Source organism: Vigna umbellata, chromosome 2 (genome assembly GCF_029865625.1).
Source record: "Vigna umbellata cultivar VRB3 chromosome 2, Vumbellata_1.0, whole genome shotgun sequence".
In the NCBI taxonomy this organism is placed as follows: Eukaryota; Viridiplantae; Streptophyta; class Magnoliopsida; order Fabales; family Fabaceae; genus Vigna; species Vigna umbellata.
This window is the reverse complement of record NC_142166.1, coordinates 11,501,555-11,523,466: the sequence shown is the minus strand read 5'-3', so window position 1 is coordinate 11,523,466 and position 21,912 is coordinate 11,501,555. Positions and strand designations below refer to the sequence as shown.

Here is a 21,912-nt window from a genome sequence, read left to right as displayed (position 1 = left end):
CAATATCGTTTCAATGCATTGCAACGATACCTTGCTGAATCAACGTCATGATGAACTATTAAAAGGATATTTGTATGTCGAATTTTTAAATTTTTTTTAGGTCATGTAATATTATAACTTGCTACTTAATTGTGGTTGTTTGATTAATGTTAATCATTCTCACTTCAATGACTTATAAATTCATATCACTTCGTACTAAATTATATTACAATTTAAAATTACATTTTAAAATACAATCATTTTACTACATTATAACTTTTATAATTTTTAAACATTAATTTTAACAATTATTTCTAATTTTTTCCTCTTCATAAACATTTATACAATTAAATATAACATTACAAAATAACATTTTATAATACTTTTATAACTAGGGGCAATTTGGTCATCTTCATTTTCTACCAATTAAACTAATTTTTAAAATCTATCACATCAATCAAATCCTACACTAATTCTCATAAACTTTACTTCCAAATCCACTTTCAATTACCCACAAATCCACTCAAAAAAACAATTAAAAAATTACCCTCAAATCCAAACAAATCCATTCAAATCATCTCCCCCAAATCTCCCAAAAGAACACACCCTAAGTATCCACTATAAACCTTTCTCTGTTTGAACTTGTCTTAACTTAAAAAGACTATGTTATTTAAATTGCTCAAGTTAGTTATTATTTACACTTTTTTTTATGAAGTTATAATTATAAAAGATATTTAACGTCAACAGACCGTGTTGACTTCGTATTCCTCCGGCAATTGTTGTTATTACTTTCCTCGCAGAATAAACAATTTGCGAGTCCCAACAGAGTAAAGAAAGAAAGATGGATTCTCTCAAAATGTTCAAAGGTTACGGCAAAATAGAACGCGATCAGCACGGAATCGAAGATCAGCAACCAAACCCTAAATCCCAAATCTCAAAACCCGTAATCAGCACAACAATTTCCGTCCTCGCAATCCTTTCCCTCACTCTAACTCTCGCCTTCGCTATCGCATCCATTGCGCACCACCAAGCCACCGAGTCACAACAGCTTTCCAACTCGGCCGACTCCATCCGATTCGTCTGCAACGTCACGCGCTTCCCCGCCGCGTGCCTCGCTGCCATCCCGCCCTCCGCCAACGCCACCGATCCCCAAACCATCCTCACCCTCTCGCTCCGCGCCTCGCTCCACGCGCTCCAGAGCCTCGCGTCCTCGCTCCGCGCGACGAAGGGAGGTGCACTCGCCGACTGCAAGGACCAGTTCGACGACGCGCTGAGTCGACTCAACGACTCGCTGTCGGCCACAGCGGCGCTGACCGACAAAGCAGTGAGCGACGTGCATACGTGGGTGAGCGCGGCGGTGACGGACCAGCAGACATGCCTGGACGGACTGGAAGAGGCGGGTGACGCGGCGAGCCTTGAGAAGATGAAGAAAATGATGACGAGGTCCGAGGAGTATACGAGTAACAGTTTGGCTATTGTTGCTAATATTCGCAATTTGTTACGCCATTTCAACATGAAACTCCATTGAACCTTTCAAATCGTTGCATTTTTTCTACTCGAAACAGCTTTGGAATTTGTGTGTGTAAATATGTGATCCTTAATTAATAGTATGATATTGTATTATGGAGTTTCAAATTTTAATTAAGTTCTTTCCCTTCATCATAATCACAATTTATTCTTTTCTTCATGATAAACCATCTACTTATTGAACTATTTAAGTCTTAAATATAATTAATTATCAGTGATCATATAAATAAGAACTTTGTAAACAATTTCAGATTGTGAAATCCTATATATTACATTATGAACTCTTTGAATAATAAAATTGAACTCTTGCTATTTGAGTTGTTACTTGCTACTTTTGTGCTAGTTATTACTGATTAAACATTATATTTCAAAGCATATATATTTTTACTCATTTGTCTCTTATCTTATTATTAAGTAAAATCATTTTCTTACATCAAATTCATATCTTCTGTTAACACCTTCGAATCAGATTTAGCAGGTCATTCTTATTGATGATGGAAAGTCACTCACATCTTCTGCCAATTCTATCAAACAGTATGAAGTATCAAATTAAAATCTACAAGGCTTGTGAGAAAATAAAAATTCCACACAGCAAAAGATTTAAGTCGGCTTTTTTTTTTTTTTTTTTTCATTTCTTGACACCCACTCATGAAAAAAGCTATTAATTGATTATATTAACATTTTAATTATATTTTCTATTTTTTAACTTCAAGTATTAATATATATCTATATCATTATATTATTTAAATGAAATTATTAAGAGGTTGTTTTATTAAAAAAATGTTTTCGATTTAAAATTCTAATACCAAATAATCAATTAGAACATTTTATAAAACTGTGGAGGCAAAACTTTCAGAATAGAAACTCAATGATCTTATTCATTTACTTATTGACAATATGAAATCTCCAAAAACACATGTCCAACTAACACCAATGGACATAAAGATCCAAAATCTTATTCACCCTTTTTCTTGCATCTCATTTCAGGAATCCCGAAATTCCTTTTCCCCCAATCTCAAATCTTTGTTTAATTTCCAAAAGCTTGAAGAATGAAGGACATTGATATCAATTTGTATTTCTATAAAAAAATGTATTAAAAAAAGATAACTCTTTTGTTAATGTTGCAGAAGTGTTCTAAGACACTCCTAGTCAAGATCACTGGTATATGCAGAATTCACTAACTCTGCTACCCTTTCACCAAGCTCTTTTACCTCTTTCTGAAGCATACTGATGTGAGAGCAAGTTTCCTTTATGATCTGCATCATGCTCACTGATACCTGCAACGAAACATAGATAAGCTTTTATTGAGAGAATGAAGAAATTTTCATCCTTTGGGATTAACATTAACTTCCATAGTGAGCTATGTCATACCCTTGAGTCGCTTGTTTGGTTTTGTTGTGGCAACACTGCTTTTAGCATCAACAACAGATCATTAATCTTACTTTCTCTGAATTTTGAAGTTCTGGACTTTTTTCTGCCAGACATGCTGAAAGTTTGCAGTTTTGCAATTGTGCTCACTTTGATGTGAGTTGCCACCAAGAAACTGAAAAATGCTTGAATGGAGGAAGGGCGAAAACTGTTCTTTTATACTAATAATATACTCTGTTGACACTGTAAACAGTGAGAATTAGATCTACATGGCCCACAATTACAGTGGTTTTGAGGGTTGAGAGACTCATTGCCAAACATAATCCTTACAGTTTACTACACCATGATGATACTCATGAACTTATCTGATGTACACGTATCCTTAAAGACAGCCTCAAGAATTTTGGGAGTGGAATGCAAATCTAACGGTATCTTGTTTGTTTTTGTGGGAAATTAAGGTTGGCAAAACATTGCATTCGCTGTCAGTCTTTGCCTGCACAATATTCCTTTTGTCCGTTGGTTTCAATCACAACCAGCCGTAATATGTAATGTTCTCCTCGGTCATGGAACTTTTGTAGGTTAGGCCATCAAAATCAGAGCCGATCTACACTGTAAAAACATTCTAACCTTTAATTCAATTTCGATTTTAGTCATTTTTAATAAATACTGTCAAAAATTAGTAACAATTTTTTTGAGTCACCTAACTCTACTATCTATAGTCGGGTCTGAGAACTTGATAGTCAACATTACTTGAGTTAATGTTGATTAATAATATAATTAGAAGGTTTGGTTGAATTATTGATGATGATAATTAGTCTCAATTATTGTATTGATTGAGCGAATCACGTCTCCAAGTTCATAAGAGGATAATGGATCATGAAACATTAATGTTGTCAGAACCCATACTATTGTACACACAATATAGTAATATTACTAAGTTATTAAACAATAATGATCATTAACTTATATTAACTATTTCAATATGTAAGTCGACAACTATATTTTCACACTTTGTTACTTCTTTTAATGAAGATTGTCTATCTTCTCTAATGTCTTATCAAATCTTTTTCATTAAAGTCTAAATGTCCAAATCTGAACGAGTGGGCCTATGTTAAATGCACTCTCTTGCTCAAGTAGGGATAGCAATTTTACCTGCGGACACGAGTATCTGCAGGTAACGGGTAGTGAATATTTTAATACCCGCTTCTAAACGGGTCGAATACGGATAGTATACTACCCGCCCCGCGCGTACTCGTTACCCGCAAAAAATTAAAATAAAATAATTTTTATATATTTTTTAATTAAATTTAATTAAAAATAAAATATAATTATATTTTATTAGGTTAAATTTAATTATAATTAAATTTTAATTTATATTATATTATATATATATTTTTTGTAATTTTAATTAAATTTATTTTAAAAATGTATTAAATATATTTTTTTTTTGTTGGTATCCGTGGGTACTCGCGGATTTTAAAATATCCGAAAATATTTTTTAAATAGATACCCAAGCGGGTAACGGGTCGGGTAGCAGGTACAATTTTAAATACCCAATAAATATAATCACCTACTTCTTTATCATGTCTCTGTATTTATAAGTTTTGAAATAAACTTTTGTTTAGAACTGATCCAAATCACAACCCAATGTCAAATAAGCATGTTTTATCTTACTATATCTTGAAGTTTTCTTAATATATAAGATATCAATAAATCATTGATGTTAATAATAACCAATTGATCTATGTTGTTTTAAAAATTTTGGAAAATTGATTGATCGCTCACTATTACGTTGATCCATCAGTTCATACAATACATTAACCATATCTTAATTATATTTTGACACACACTCTGTATTGATTATGTTAAGAAACGACCTCCAATTATGAAGGTTTATTAAAGAGAAATAAAGGAAAAAAAATCTAACTAATCGTTTTAATTCAACCGAATTGTTTGTATGCCCTTTTTTAAAACATGTTTCAACACTCTGTGTTTTATTCATTTGGTTGCAGTTTGTAATTATTTTACACATCATTCTATTTATTTCTTTAAAAAGGACTTAAATGTAATTTACTAAGTTTTGAAATCAGTACCATAATCGCAGCTAATAATCTCGTGTTTCGTTGCAGTATTGCTTGCACTGTCTCCTTCGCATGCCTCGTCGCTGCCACCTCTTTGTCTTCTTGTTGGTCCGATGACAGTGAATGCGGTATTCTCTGGGGTTAGTTCTTGCCATGGTCTAGAACCTCTCATTTGTCGTCGTGACTACGACTAACCTCCTCTCCATGTTGCTCAAACTTTGGGAATGTTGGTGACGACCACCAAAGGGAGATTGGTTTGAGTGGTCAAGAGAAGACTTCAGTGGATTAAAAATCTGGTACCAAACACCCCATTTGGAGAAATGGCAGGGATTGTGGCCATGGCTTAACCCTCCGTATAGATTACGACTTTCATTCTCTCAGACTTGCTCACCCCTTTGCAGAAACACCCACGATTCCCTCAAAATCACACCCCTTATGGCCCTACGAGTAATTGGTATTGTCAAAGACTTCAACTTGAGATCAAATGTCTATGCATGAGGCATCTCACTTCAGAATCATTAGCAGAACAACTATGAAGAAGAGGCAACAATGAGAGACAACACATTCACCATTATTGTTAAATTGCTGACATGCATTGCTAGATAGGAAGAGATGACAACGAGAGGTGGTGGATTTACCACTGTCACCGGATTGACGACATGCGTAGTCAGAGAGGAAGAAACCACGACAAGGCACCAAAGGGGATAATGCAAGTCGTGAGACTGATTTGAGAACTTAATCTTGATAAATTACATTAGATCCTAATTAAAGATACATAATTAAATAAGATGATGTGTAAAATAATTATGAATAACAATCAATATTAGAAACACATAAGAGAATTTTAAAACATGTTTTAAAGAAGGGACACAAAAGTTAGCATAGAATCCAAATTGATTTCAGAAATTACTGTTAAATTTCCCTTAGGAAAGTTAATCACATGTATCTCTTTATTAATTCAGTCCAGTCCAAGACTATTTCCATGATTCAGTTTTAGGAATTAAATTTGATTTATTCAAGGATATAATCGAAGAAATCTTAACGTATAGCATCATATTTCCTGAGGTCGTGCTTCCCATATAAAAATGGGCTACCCTTACCATGTTACGCCAAATTTCGACAGACAAAAACTACATTGCTTCAAAAAAAATTTCTAACATGTCAAATATCCTCTTCAACAGAAAAACATAAGAGGGGTCTGTGTAATTTGCTGCATGTTCTAATCGGCAATTATTTACTTCAAAGGTTCCTTTCAAGGGAAAAACAAAACAAAAAACATTTCTATTGCATGAGAGCAGGAAGAAGCATTCCTCAATAGCTTTTTACACAACCTCTAATAGGACAATATGCTAGCACTTGTTTGTTTGAGACATCTAAAAGTAGGAAAATAGAAATTAGGCAGCAAAATATTATGCTGTAACTCACTTAACACCTTATCCAGTTAATGAATGCTTCATTAGATTCCCTCCAGACTGACTAATACAGAACAAAGCAAACATTAAAAGGTAAACTCCTTCAAAATAATATTTTTGGACATTGCTTCAAGTTAGCAAACTTATATCTTCAAATGTAGATGTCCTATTGTAACAACATACCGAGTAATGTCATCACAGGAATAGGTCCAATTCAAGTTATTAAAGAGCATTTATCATTTTCTTCATCTCAGCAGACCGCCTGGGATCTGGTTCTTCAATCGCTCTCTCGGTAAGTACTTGCTTGATACGACACATTGACTTCCTCACCTGATTTCACATAATAAATCAATAAAATGCATACGTGCCTTTTTGGTTCCCCATACACAGTTAACATTTGTATTTCACTGTTCAGGAAAAGAGAATAAGAGCAAGACCACTGTGACTGTTCTATACCATTAATCCATTGGTCAACAAGAGCAACACAGCAACACATGTGTAAGGCAGAACAAGTGGAAAGTGAGGTGATACCTTAGGTATGCGCTCTGGGTTAGGAAAACGGAAGTTCTGTGCATTAAGCATTTGACGCTGAGTCATCAACATGTTCTTCTCCTTTAACAGCACATACCACAACTTATGAAGGTCGTCCCAAGATTTCAGGCGCAGTTCAGAAGCCTTCCAACCCCGACCTAGCAACATACATTAAGAAATATAATAAAAAGAGACAGCTATTATATCAGACAAAAATAGCACAACCTTCAAAGCTCAACAGAGAAAATCAAGAATTTTGGTTGTAATGAACAATTGTGGCTACTGCATGAAAATCAGTGAATTTGTTTACACCAAATCCAAATCTGTTATAAAATAAGAGGTGCATGATGCATACCATAAACAACAGGTTTGTCATCATCTGGGCTCCTGTCTGCCTCAAAGAACTCCTGAAGGGGATTGCGTACTTCTCTGCCACCAGCAGGAGCTGTAGTGGCATAACGTTTTGATCTAGCAGCAGCAGCAAAGAGTGTTCGTCCAAGCGTTCTAGACAAAAACATGGCTGCATTGCCAATCCATATTTATTTTATAATGTAAGAAACCAGAGGACAAGAAAATGCCATACAATGTTATCAAAATCAAATAAAATATTGCCTTAAATGCACGGATTTTCCCGACAATGTATCATTGAGTATGATCAAGTAACAGTTGAAAAATTCCATCATTTAGGTAAACAGTGCGAAGAAAGTGCAACTATGAAATTAAAAAATCAATCTTAGCTTCCCTTATACCCATACATGCAAGGACTGGGTTGGGTTGGGTTTACAGTCATACAGAGCTATCAATATATAGCAGCAATCCCCTTCAATTCTATCCCCACTTAGGCCAAGGCCAACACCCAAAGTGACCATACAGATTAAGGTTAAATCACTGAAAAATGAAAAATTAGTATTCGGAGGACACAGGCAACCCTAAAACAAAGTGAAAATGTTGATAAACTAAGTTTCCCACTTCATTACAAGTTCAATATTGTATTAGTACATAATCCCAAGATTCGAGACATAAACTGATACAATGCACCCTCGAAGAGTGGCGATATTCATATGATGAAGCAATTCTAGTAGAAAACACACAGATGAGAGGCAAAAGAAACGGCGGAAACACGATAAATATTCAGAGAGTCAAATATTTATCGTGAGGCACCCTGCCAAAATGTTCAATTGGCTAGTTGACAGTGAAACGGAGCCTTCGTAATAGACAAAATTGATGATGGTGAAGGAAAAAAAAAAGTCTACTTAGAAATATTGAACATTAAATTGGATTCATAGTTCACACGAACATTGCATATGCCTATATCAGCATCAATATCAATGTACGCGTACGGGTTAAATTGTGGTTACACTGGACGAAAAATATTTGTAGGCAAGCGAGATCTGGCAAAGAAACCGAAAAATGCTAGGATTACTAGACTACCAAATCGCATTTTGAAGGAAAAATGCTTTTCTATGATTCAGACCAAATATCGAACAGCTTGTGAGCAACATCAAATATATTGCAAAATGATAAAAAATGAAATATTGTGGACAACAAATAAACAAAAGCGTACAGAGGGAAATTAGAGATACAAAAAAAAAAAAAAAAAAAGACTTCACAAAAGGGGGAAACAGGTAAGTAAATAATACTTAGTTCTTGGGGAAGTCAGATCCACAAACTGAAAATTAGAAAAATGAAAAACAAAGCAAAACGGGAATCAGCAAAAAGCAAACCTGAAGAAGTAACCAGACTGCACTACAAATATGAAGTGGAGATTAAACTATCAAGATGAATTCATAGGAAAAGAAAAGGAAAATTGAGGTCGGGGTTTAAGGGTTTTTCAGAGAAGAGGAGAAAGACGAAATATAGTTTGAGGGTTTATATTTGCAACCCTATGTTTAATTTGTCCCTTTGTTGTTCATCAACTAACTCACTTGTAAGCAAGGAAAACACAAAATGACTATTAAATTTAAGAGAAGTAATGACAATGTTATTTTGTTAGGAACAAAATGCACCTTAAAAAAAGTTTAAAAATAAGTTAAATATTTAATACAATGAAATTTTATTAATTGAAACTCAATTAAAAATTCAATTTTATCATCAAGCGTTTAAATTACTATAAATAATTACTTTTTTAAGTTTAGGAATACATAATTTTTTATTTAACAATTCTCAAATAGATTATAAACTCACGAAGTATTTTATATAGAAAAGGTTTCATCTATACTACTATATAAACATGCTTATCTTTTTTATATACATTTTTTTTCAATTTTTTTCTCTAAATATTTTTTAAATTAAAATAATTATTTTATTAATTCTACCTTTCAAGTAATTTTTATTTTAATTTAATAATCTTTTTAATTTGATTGTTTTTTTCCTAAAATTATTATTTTAAATTAAAATAAATATTTATAATAAAATTATCTAATAATAAAATTGTAAGAATTATTTAAATTTACGTTTATAATTATAATAATAATTTTATTATTGTTTGTTATCATAAAAAATAGACACAACGAATGTATTTTCATTAATTTTAAGTATAAAGAACAGCTAATAAAAATGGAAACCATTTTAAAATAATTTTAATAATGTATGTATTGTAAATAATTAAAAATCAATTGATTATTGTTGAAATTGGTATTGCATAATGGTATGTTCTAAAGAACGTGTAAACATACAATGATTAAGAGGGATGAGTGAATTGGTTTTTTTAAAATTTTGGTTTTTTTTTAAAACTTTTATTGAACAATTTATGAATGAAAGATGCAGAGATAAATAAAAGTACTCACAAAATTTTATCCTAATTTGAACTAAAAGATTATACATTCAATCGTTAATCACTATAAGAGAGTGATTAATTTTTTCACAAGAAATCAATTTCAGATTACAATGAGAACGATAAAACAATAAGAACAGAAAACACATTCCTTCGACAAATGGTGGAATGAACACCAACTCAATCAACTTGTGGAGAACCGCTTGCACATTTAGACACACTAAACACAAGTTTCTCCTTTCTCAAGAGTTGATTAAGCTAAGACTTAAACTAGAGAACTTCATCACAACCAATTATGTGCTCTCCAATGGTTTAGGTAACCTTTAAAAGGTTTAGGAGAGTTCTATATATAGGTAAGGGGTCAGAAAATGAAAAGACAATTCTCAATTGCTAGTGATAATCAATTATCACAAGTGATAATCGATTATTTCATGCCGTTATGGGTTTTCGAAAATGTGATAATCAATTATCCTTACGGATAATCAATTATTGTTGAACCCTGGACAATATAAAAACTTTCGATGATAATCGATTATCCCCTATGATAATCGATTATCGCCGCAAGAAATGATTAAGCTATAATACTCATAAGAGCTTACACTTGAAAAATAACTCCTATACAAATGAATTCTACAAAGAATGCTTTTAACAATTTATGTATTTGTTTCTTCAAGTCTTCAAATGCATCATCATCATAATCTCTTCAAAGTAATAACAATGCTTCTCATGGGTAACAATCTCCCCCTTTTTTATGATGATAAAAAATCCTCTTCTTTGTTAAAATCCCTTATGACTTCCTGCATTATTTTAAACTTACACAAAAACATAAAGGTTAATAGCTTTAAACAATAAAAACATATTATGTTGTTTTCTCCCCCTTTTTGATCATAAACATAAAGGCTCATGAGAAGGAGAGACTCCCCCTCAATTTAGGCTCCTTCTTAACAAAACAGTAGTTCAATCAAAGACAATAAAAGTTGGATTGATAAAGTCAAGCAATAATACATCATAATTTAGAAAATACTAGAAACATACATTTAAAGCTTAAAAGAAATACAATTATACTTAAAAGTTAGGACTAAGAGGATAATTAGGAGGTTGAAGGTTAAGATGATCCTTAATGTTGTAAATCCTAGTATCAAAATCTTTTAAGTGCTCAATCACATAACTATAGTGAGATTGATCCATCTCAAGGAGTTCTCCATGTCTAGTCTGGTGGAGAGTGCTCATCTGCTCTTGAAAATTTCTCATATGCTCCATTTGACGAGTGAAATTTGCAAGATGTTCTTCAATGGAGAAGGACGAGGATGAAGGTGCAGCTAATGGAGCAGCTTCAGAGGGATCAACTACATTGACTGGTTCTATCATATGAGCATCTATATCATCATCTTCATCGTCATTATCTGCTTCATCTTTGTGAACAAAAATGTTCCCACGAGCAACAAAACCCATTTGTCACAAGGTGGTTTCTCCAATCTCCGAACCAACAGCTTGGATGGCACGAGAACTTTCACCATCAACATTGACTCCTTTGTACTCAAGGATGCGAGACACAAGAAGGACATGTGGGAGATGATAAATAGGATATCGTTGTGCCTTCATCATACTGTCCACAATGAGAGAGGACCAATCAATATGAATGTGCTTGAGAATCCCATAGATAATAAAAAGGTCTTGTTCCGAGCATTGAGCATGATCGGTGGCTCGAGGACATAGAACCCAAACGATCATATAATGAATCAATCGTTCTTCAACTTTGAATCCATCCACAAGAAGTTGTTTTGGCACGGTTTGAAGTAGTGGATTCCTTTGAAAAGATTGGAAAACAAGGAGACGATTGAATCCATCTACACCAAGATGAACTTTAACAACATCATCTCTAATAGGCATCATGGCCACATGGGATGGAAAAGTGGATGTAGAAAATAGATGAAGAAAATAATAAAAAGAGGTTGGTGGAGAAGGTGGTGGATAAAATATAATTTAGAAAGGTGAATGAAATAAATAAAAGTTAGTGTGAGAGATTAATATAAAAATGGGGTGGAAAAGTAAATGGAGAAAATGGATGAAGGAAATAATGGATAAAATATAATTTAGAAAAGGTAAGTGGAATAATTGAAAAAGGTAGTATGAAAAAATTAATATAAAAATGAGGTGGAAAGAGTAGATGAAAAGGTAGATGATGTGGAATATGATATGGAAAGTGATGTGGAGGGTGATGTGGAGAGTAAGGTGTGAGAAGAAAAAGAAGATGGTGAAGAAATAAAAATGTGTTGGATTAGTTATCCTTTTGGCATAAGGAGTAAAAATTAATTTGGGGATGCAAACAGGAAAACAAATTATAATTTTATTTTCTTTTTATTATTTTTTTTAAAATTATTTTTTTGTGATGAATTTTATTTATTTGGACAAAATTGGGTATTGACAATACCAACAAATACTTTTTTAAGATATATTCTATGAAAGTTGTTTCAAATATAAAGATTCTTACAATCTCCAATTTTGGGACCTAATTATAAAAAGATTTTATCTCATGATCATAAAATAATCTTATATGAAAATAACTTTCTTTTCAATAGGCTTCTAATATGATGTTAGATATAGTATATTTATTTGAGAATTGTTTTCTTATAAATAAACTGGTAAAAAAACCCAAGGCATATATATATTGATAAGCAATAGTAGAACAAAAGTCTTTTTATACCGACTAAATATGACATTTTATGTCGGTTCTAGAACCAGTATAGAAGCAAGAAGTATAGAAAGTAATGACTTTTTATACCAATTTCAGAACATATACAGAATATTTCACTTTTTATACCAGTTAAAGGTATAACCAATATAAAAAAAATATTTTTCAAGTAACCAATATGATCTCTGAACAACTCTATGGCTAAATGCATAAGCCTTGAATGAATCTTAAGTATGGAAACAAGCAAAACAACATTTGTTTAAAGAGTATACCAAAAAAGCCAAAGTCATCCATATCCATGGATATAACATAACTGGAATAAGTTTATTAGACCAAAACAAGAAACAACAAGCTCTAATTTTTTAAGACAAATATACTTCAATAACAGTAGAACAACAAACACTCGTTTACTATTGTTTCATATGCACATATTCAATCTCTTTTACCACTAATTTCTCCATCTTCAATTTTCAGCACCCACATCCACTCACAGATATTATCCAAAAAAAGGAAATAAGGAGAAGAAAGGGAGAAACAATCACCAACGAGTCAGAGTTTTGATTGGACACACGATGCAATGGTTGCGGAGGAAGCGGCAACCTTGGGTAACATAACTTTGCCTTATGGAGAAGATGAAAGGTCGCGTGCTCCTCGTTCGCAAACATCAAGGAGAAGCAGTCAGTTGATGAAGATCTGCGAAAGACCTTAGAATTAATCGGTACAGAGAAAGCAAAGGACTTTAATACCGGAACGGACGATCTCTTACGCTTCAGAGGCAGAACGTGCGTTCCTAATGATGGGGAACTGAAAAGAATAATTCTTGAGGAAGGGCACCAAAGTCGTTTTAGCATACATCCAGGCATGACTAAGATGTATCAAGACCTCAAAGCGAATCGTATTATTTTGAGTATTTCTGGTCTTTTGTTTGGATCAGTTTCTTAAAGCGTGACCGTTGAACGTTAAGGTCTTTGGTAGTGGTGAGCTCTATTCTGCATCTGTGAGCGTTCGGTTACGTTTAGAGGTAAGGGAAGCTTATATAATTTGATTAAGATTCTTGTTTTGAACGTTTGTGTGTTTGTATGATACTTTGTTTGATTATTTAATGAGTATGAAATATGCGCGTTAATGCATGTTTGGATGTGTGGATGGATGATTGATAAACGGTGTGAACTGAGTTGACATAGGGTTTGATATTCAAATTATAGTATACTGAGTAAATGTTGTAGTATGGTCGAGCGTCATTAGTGATCGTTCGATTCTTCCTGGAATTACATGGTCTTAACTGATTTCTCATGCTTTAGGGATGTTGTCTAAGAGTCACTCTGTAATACTCAGCAGAATTTTGTAAACTATAACTGAGAGTCAATATCGACCGTTCAGTTTTCCTTTGAGCGTCCGTCTAAACTAAATTCTTCTTCTGGAGAGAAGTTCGTTCAGGAAGATCGTTTTATAATATTAGATATATGTAAATGAGCGTTTGGCCTAAGTGTAGTTCTTCTTTATGTTTCCTAAACAGTTTAATTAATGTATACTATACTACTTAAAGTCGTAGATGTTATCGTTATTTTTCATTAAAAATAAATGTGGCGCAAGTGTATATATATGTGTGTGTGTGTGTGTGTGTGTGTTCATTCATTTTATAAGTTTAGTAGTGGTCGGTCTTGGACCAAACGTTCGGTATCAGTATCGCTCGTTCCTGATAAGTACTTGGTCTTGGACCAGCGCTCGTTCAATAGTGTACGGTTTCCACAGGGCTTGGTCTTAAACCAAGCGCTCGGTCTCGTTTCAGTAATCTATTATTACCGTGTTTAAAATAAGAGTCGTCAACCAAACTCAATAGCGTTCGTTTCTTCATAGTATCTCATCAGTTATTAGTATTTGGTGTCAAATAGTTTTGGTCTTTAAAAGGTGTTCGGCCTAGAGTCTTAGTACTCGGCCTAGGCTTCGTGGCGTCCAGTTTGAACTCTTAAGGGTCTGTTTATTGAAATAGATAAATTCGTAAATAACGCTCGGTCACGTTAGTTTCTAAGAAGTGTTATTCCATTCGGACTTGTGCTAGGATGAGAAAGTGTGATCTTATTTCAGTTGAATGTATTGATGATGAAGTATAAGAGAATTTGAAATGTGATGCGAATGAAATAATTTGGTTATGAAAGAGTATTCCAGGGAGGAATATCTCAGAAAGTGGTTATTGATTGGTAAAGTATGAATGTGGGCAAAGCTTAGCGGGCGTTTATCCTGATATTCCGTGATTACTCATTCTCACGTAGAGAGGAGTAAGTCATGTGTGAGAATGGCAAGAGGTCCTAATCCATAAGGTTAACTTGGACGGAACGGATTAACCTCGGGTGGCAGCTGTTGAGGGTATCCCAATTACTACATCACCCGGGTGCACAAACGTCGTAGCTACACAGGATTCATACAGTCCGGTCAGAGTCAAGTGGTCGGTCTTTGCATGCCATGATGTATGAATTATGATTTTGGTTGTCGTTTGATTTAATCACGAACATTGTATGTTGTATTGAATCAATTAAATTACATAAGCTTACCCTATTTATCGTTTTGTTTGTGTTGTACGTTCAGTTGTTGTCCTGTTGCAATGATCATCCGTGTGGATGTGAGCAGAAGGAGAAGAGTTGCAGGAAGAAGCACTGGAAGAGGTGGGAGTGAAGGCCGAACCTTAGTAACGTTCGGTCAGTTGTTGGCTTCATATTTTGTAAGACCGTTCGGTATAAGTTTATTTTGTAAACCGTTCAGTCTAGTTGTAGTCAATGGGCGGTTTTAATTCCCTGCTATTATGTAAGGTCGTTCGGCCATAATAGTACCTCGTTATGTGTAGAACTGATCTGTAGTATTATTAATGTAATTATTCTATTATATGGTTTTATACTTTATTTTTGGGATATTAGAGTGTCGAACTTTTTCTTTCTCTTTCATTATCCAATTTTACTTTTTCTTTTTTCTAACAGTCAAATTCACTATTTTTTTTATTATTACGAAAATTGATAATATAAATCTTTTATTCAAACAAGAGTAAAAGCACGAATATGGATTTCATATTTAATTGACAAATATCAAGATAATACAATGAATAAAGTAAACAATAAAATAAATTCAAAACGAAGAAAGTATTCATGACAGAATGTAACAAACATGATAAAAAAATACTTATAACTTATAATATAAAAACCAATATGTTTCTTTTTTTATTAAGTAGAAATAATATAGCTTTTAAATAACATCATCATCTAAATTGTTACACTATTATAAAACTTATTAAAGACAAATGTTGAATGTTATCAATAAAAATAAAAAATATTAAATCTTTTTTTCTCTTTTTATTAAATGAATAAAGATTTAAAATTTATTAAATCCTTAATGTGTTTATTATTAACCATATATATATATATATATATATATATATATATATATATATATATATATATTAATTGATATACTTGTATTATATTTAAAGTTGTATTATATTTAAAATAAGAAGATAATATAAAAATTTATTTGATATAATATAATAAATTCATTTAATAAATTATTATAGATGACTTTAAATTTTTTTATTTTTTATTTTTTGTGCATGAAGTTAAGTGTTACATTTTAATTCCAAAAAATAATATAACTATATTAATTATTTTAATTTTTATGAGTGATATACTAATTATTAAAAATAAAAAATGCTTATATTTAGCATTATAAAAAGTACTCAAAAATTACATTTTAGTTTTATTAGAAAAATTCAAAATAACAGTTATGATAAAATAAAAATATTAATTGTTTAAAATAAAGAGAGGAATACTTTTTACATAAAAATATATTAAATATTATCTTTATCATATCAACAAGATTAATAATGAATATAAATTTTAAATATAAATTTATTATTGTTCAAAATCCACTCTACCAAGCTTGACCTCAAAACATAATTACTAATTTAGGTTTTTTAAATAATGGTATTCGTATTGTTTTTTTTAATACTTCTATTTAATTCTTAATTTAATCTAATAAACAATGATAATTAAAACAAAATTAAAATGATAAAAAAAAAGTGTATTTGAAGATAAAGAATAGTAATAGAAACAATTTAAATAGCTTGTAAGTTATAAACTAATTGAATTAGTATAAATTTAGTTAAAATTTAAATAAACTATGAAAGTGTAAGCGTGAATTTATCAATTAAACTTATGAAAAAATTAAATTATTTTTTCTTTTTTTAGTGACTTTAGAATTTATCAATTAAGCCGTTGACGTATAGGAAAAAATATGGAAGTGTATGTAACAATAATGTAATAGAAAAAAAACACAAGGAGAATAATCTCTATTAATATTAATATGTGTCTGTTTCAACCACATTATAACATGAAATTCCATAATTCTGTGAAGGAAGTGTAAAAATTATAAAATTTCAAAACAATATCTGCTGTAAAATCAGAGAATCATCCTGCATCAAAAGATGATGTAATGTTAGAGAGAAGGAAGAACAGTGAGGAATTTCAGAAGAGAGAGAATAACAGAAAGATATTTGCCACATTCCACTCTGCCCCCAATTAGCGCACGAATCCTTTTAGAAGGGAATTTTCCTTACAAACCCTAGTGTTGCGCCTGCTCTCCACCTCCTGCTGATCCAGCTCCACGTGACCTTCATTCCTAACAACCTTTACCTCACTCCCATCATGCTTCAGCTCACGTGTTACATTACCCTTCCCTTTGAAAACACCCTTGTCCTCAAGGATGAGGGATGGATAAGATTGCTGCAGCAACAAAGCATCTTCCCAAGTTGCAAATTCGGGCTTGGTTGACTCCCACTGAACCAACACTGGAGGAATTTTTTCCGCACCACGAACAATTACTCTCGAATCCAAAATCTTCTCAGGTTGTAGGGCCGGTCCAAATTCTGAAGTAGTAAATGGCAAAGGCAAGTATTGATCAACTAGAGTTCCATGGAACTTCTTCAGCAAAGACATGTGAAATACTGGATGAATTCTAGTAGTGTCAGGTAAGTTCAGCTTGTAAGCAACATCACCAATCTTTTGAATGATCTCAAATGGGCCAAAAAAACGCAACCCTAATTTATGATTCTTCCTCAAAACCACAGAATGTTGACGATATGGTTGTAACTTAACCAACACCAAGTCCCTTACTTCAAAATATACCTCCTTCCTCTTCTTATCAGCCTATCCTTTCATGTAATTATGAGCCTTCTCCAAATTGAATTTAAGCTCATGGATCAGTTGGTCACGAGCTGTTAAAGTGTCTTGAAGAGATACTGGATCCTTCAAATCTTTAACATAAGGAACAATGATTGAGGATCTCTCCCAAATACAGCCTTAAAAGGCGTCATATGAATACTATGATGATAAGCCGAATTATACCAAAATTGTGCCCAAGGAAGCATCGAATGCCAAGACTTAGAATTGTCATACACAAAACATCTTAAGTACATTTCCAAGGTCTTATTTAAAACCTCCGTTTGGCCATTTGAATGAGGATGATATGTTGAAGTCATAGCCAACGTTGTACGTTGAGCCTTGAAGAGTTGTTGCCAGAATGCACTAAAGAATACTCGATCCCTATCTGACACCACTGTCTTAGGGAAACCATGGATCTTGACCACCTGTTGGATGAAAGCATCAGCAACCGTCCTACTATTAAAATCTGATTTGAGAGGAATGAAGTAACTGAACTTAGACAATCGGTCTACCACAACCATAATTGTAGAAAAACCATTGGAGTTAGGTAATTGAGTTATGAAATCCATACTGATATCCTCCCAAATCTGTTGAGGAATAGGAAGAGGGTGTAACAACCCTGAAGGGAGCGTTTGATCAACCTTGGCTTGCTGACAAACATTACACTTCCTGACAAATTCTCTGACATTTGCTTGCATCTTCGGCCAAAAGAACTATTGACTCACCCTCACCATAGTTCTAGTTACTCCAGCATGTCCACCTATCTTCGTACTATGAAACTCATGTAAGATGGCTTGTTTGAGAGCCAATTCATCAAAAATCATCAATCTACCTTTCCAAAATAACAAGCCATCTTTGACAGTATAATCCATGTCATTGATTTCCTTAGTTAAATGCTTATGATACAGAGAGCTCAACCATTCATCTTTAGGAATTAACTCAATTACTTTAGTTAACCACCCACTTCGAGGTTCAGACCAGGTCAAGTGAAAACTTCTGGATAAGGCATCAGTTGGAATGTTATCCTTGCCAGGCTTGTACTGAATTTTGAAATCATAACCCAAAAATTTAGGTAACCACTATTGTTGTTCCGATGTTGGTAGAGTCTGCTCCAACAACTCCTTGAGACTCTTCTGGTTAGTCTTTATAATGAATTTGTGGCCTAGGAGATAGTGTATGAACTTTGCAAGAGCTTCAGTAATAGCATAAAACTCTCTAGTATACACTGACTGTTTGTACATCCTAGTTGACAGCGTTTTAGAAAAATATGCAATAGAATGGGAATTCTGACTCAAAACTGCCCCTATTCCCAAGCCTGAAGCATCAGTTTCCAGAATAAACTCTTCCTTAAAATTGGGCACAACTAGTACAGGTGCTGAAGTAAGGGCCTTCTTTAATTTATTAAAAGCAGCAGTGGCTGAATCAGACCATTTAAAAGAGTCCTTTTTAAGCAACTCAGTTAGAGGGGCTGCAATAGAGGCATAATTTTTAACAAACCTTCTGTAGTACCCAGTGAAACCCAAGAATCCTCTCAATTGTTTCAGTGTGGTCGGTTGAGGCCATGCTTTAACCGCTTCTAACTTGCTAGTTTCCATAGCTATCCCAACGCCAGTTAAGGTATGGCCCAAATAATCAATTTCCCTGACACCAAAGGAACATTTAGAAAATTTAGCATAAAGTTGATGTTGTTGTAATGTTCTCAGTACAAATTCCAAATGAGATAGATGATCCTTCCATGTAGTACTGTAGATTAAGATATCGTCAAAAAATACCAACACAAATTTTCTCAAAACACCTTTAAAAACTTCATTCATCAAACTCTTGAATGTGGCTGGTGCATTTGTCAGTCCAAATGGCATGACTAGCCACTCAAAATGACCATGATGAGTCCTAAAAGTTGTTTTATGCCTATCTTCCGGTTTAAGTAATATCTGATGATAACCAGATCGCAACTCAAGCTTTGAAAAAAAAACAAGCACCAAAGACCTATCTATCAACTCATCAACAGTAGGTATAGGAACGATGTCTTTAATGGTAATGGCATTGAGAGCTCTGTAATCAGTACAAACCCTCAAAGATCCATCTTTCTTTTTGACTAAGATGATTGGAAAAGAGAAAGGACTGGTACTGTGTTGCACTACTCCTTCTTCCAACAAACCTGCCACTAACTTCTCGATTTCCTCCTTCTGACTATGAGGGTATCGATAGGGTCTAACTTTAATTGGTTGTGAACCTTCCACCAAAGGAATGGAGTGGTCATGTGTCCTAAGGGAGGTAAGGACGTAGGATTTGTAAACACAACAACATATTTATGTAGCAACAAAACCAATTCAAGTTCCATATCTGTAGGGAGTTCTAGCTCAGGAAATTGCTGAGAATGCGGTTATATGAGTTGCATACTAAAAATTTCCGCAATGGAATTGGTATGGACAAGTATTTTAATATGGTGACATTGTGCAAGAGTAGGCAAAATTGTATGATCACCTTGTAATGTGATATACTTATCATTGTATAAGATCTTCAACTGTAGTGAAGAGTAATCAGCAATGTGTGGCCCAATTGATTTTAACCAGCTAGCACGTCAGCTCCAACAACGGGTAGTAAGAAAGCTGATAATTGAAATTTTACTCCCTGTGTCCGAATAGTTAACTCGCTAACTTCAGCAGCCATGTAATTACCATTCCCCACCATGACTCTGAACATAGGAGTTGGTCCGACAGGTAGTTCAAAAAACTTAGCAATTCTTGGTTGCAGGAAATTATCAGAGCTACCTCGATCAACCAAAACCTGGACAGGCAGGGAACCAATGTGTGCAACAAAACGGATGGTACCAACACATGTTCCTCCATTCAAAGCCTTGAAGGACAAACGCAATGCCTCCTCAGTATCCACAGCTCCAATTGTAATATTGGGAAATTCCATTTCTGGTGTCGGGACTTCTAACTCCTTTTCATCATCTTCCATTTGTAACATTAAATACTGTCGGTTGGGACACTTATGATTGAAAGAAAATTTCTCATCACAAAAATAACAAAGACCCTTCTCTCTTCGTAGTTTCATTTCAGCAGGACTAATTTTTTTCACATTGGAATTTCTAAAAAGAGGTCCTGAAGGGGTGGGTAATAATGCAGGTAGAGGCCGGAAAATGTCAGGAGATTTCGGAGGGTTTCCGGAAACATTATTCTGGTTAGAATTGAAGATAATATTAGAATATCTATGGCCATGTGTTTGAGTTAGACCAGTAGCAGCAGGGACATATTTTTCCTCAAACAATTTAGCTAGTGACACAACTCTCAATAAATTGGTAGGACTCTGAGCTACAACATCTCTTCTAATATCTTTATTCAATCCACTTAAAAAGCAATTTAAAAGAACTTCAGAAGTTAAACCGTTAGATCGGTTGGCTAAACTCATGAATTTCAGATAATAATCAGCAATTGTACCAGTTTGTGTCAATTTGAACAACTCAGCCATGGGATTATCAAACGGGGAAGGACCAAATTGTGACTCCAAAGCACGTTTCAGATCGCTCCAAGACTGGAAGACCTTCTCCTTCTGCAACATCTGGAACCATGGAATGACATCCTTCTCAAAGTGCATCGCAACTATCTCCACCCTCTCCAAATCCGGAGTATTGTGGTAATTGAAGAACTTTTCTACCTTAACGATCCATTCTAACACTGGAGTTTGACCATCGAAGTGAGGAAAACCCAACGATATGTCCCGAACAAGCATCGCTACCGAAAACGTTTCGGTATTTGTCGTCGATGATCCGTTCTTTGAGTTCGTATCACCAACGTGCTGAGTATGAAGTTTGATTAGATGATTAATTGCTATCTGCATCTGGTTCATGCGCTGCTCTGTTTTATCAATCAGTTCTTGATTCATCTTATCTCTATCATTTTGCTTTTCCATCCAACTCACCAACGAAGTAACCTGTATCTGTAATTCCTTTAAACGGGTGTTCTCAGCCATTGGAGTCATGAAAGCACCAATGTAACAATAATGTAACAATACTGTAATAGGAAAAAAAACACAAGGAGAATAATCTCTATTAATATGAATATGTGTCTGTTTCAACCACACTATAACATGAAATTCCATAATTTTGTGAAGGAAGTGTAAAAATTATAAAATTCCAAAACAATATCTGTTGTAAAATCAGAGAATCATCCTGCATAAAAAAATGATGTAATGTCAGAGAGAAGGAAGAACATTGAGGAATTTCAGAAGAGAGAGAATAATAGAAAGATACTTGCCACATTTCACTTTGCCCCCAATTAGCGCACAAATCCTTTTAGAAGGAAATTTTTCTTACGAATCCTAGTGTTGCGCCTGCTCTCCACTT

The 21,912-nt window shown here is 33.7% G+C and overlaps 2 protein-coding genes and 3 pseudogenes across 2 annotated transcripts; 1 reads left to right on the top strand and 4 right to left on the bottom strand.

Annotated features, from left to right (window-relative positions):
- The first annotated feature begins 746 nt into the window (after positions 1-746).
- On the top strand, positions 747-1,644 carry LOC124842578 (pectinesterase 3-like). Its single transcript, XM_047319093.2, has one exon. It carries the CDS (start codon positions 821-823, stop codon positions 1,505-1,507), a length of 687 nt encoding a protein of 228 aa, XP_047175049.1. The 5' UTR covers positions 747-820; the 3' UTR covers positions 1,508-1,644.
- A 660-nt stretch (positions 1,645-2,304) lies between these two features.
- Positions 2,305-3,255, bottom strand: LOC148203422 (transcription factor ILI7-like; annotated as a pseudogene).
- A 2,957-nt stretch (positions 3,256-6,212) lies between these two features.
- LOC124842576 (ribosomal protein L29 family protein) lies at positions 6,213-8,802 on the bottom strand. Its single transcript, XM_047319091.2, has 4 exons — positions 8,623-8,802; positions 7,254-7,418; positions 6,899-7,056; positions 6,213-6,697 (listed from the first exon to the last, which is right to left on the bottom strand). The coding sequence occupies exons 2-4, from the start codon at positions 7,414-7,416 to the stop codon at positions 6,590-6,592; spliced, it is 429 nt and encodes a 142-aa protein (XP_047175047.1). The 5' UTR covers positions 7,417-7,418; positions 8,623-8,802; the 3' UTR covers positions 6,213-6,589.
- A 10,623-nt stretch (positions 8,803-19,425) lies between these two features.
- Positions 19,426-20,486, bottom strand: LOC148203421 (uncharacterized; annotated as a pseudogene).
- A 17-nt stretch (positions 20,487-20,503) lies between these two features.
- LOC148203420 (uncharacterized) lies at positions 20,504-21,416 on the bottom strand (annotated as a pseudogene).
- Positions 21,417-21,912: the final 496 nt, after the last annotated feature.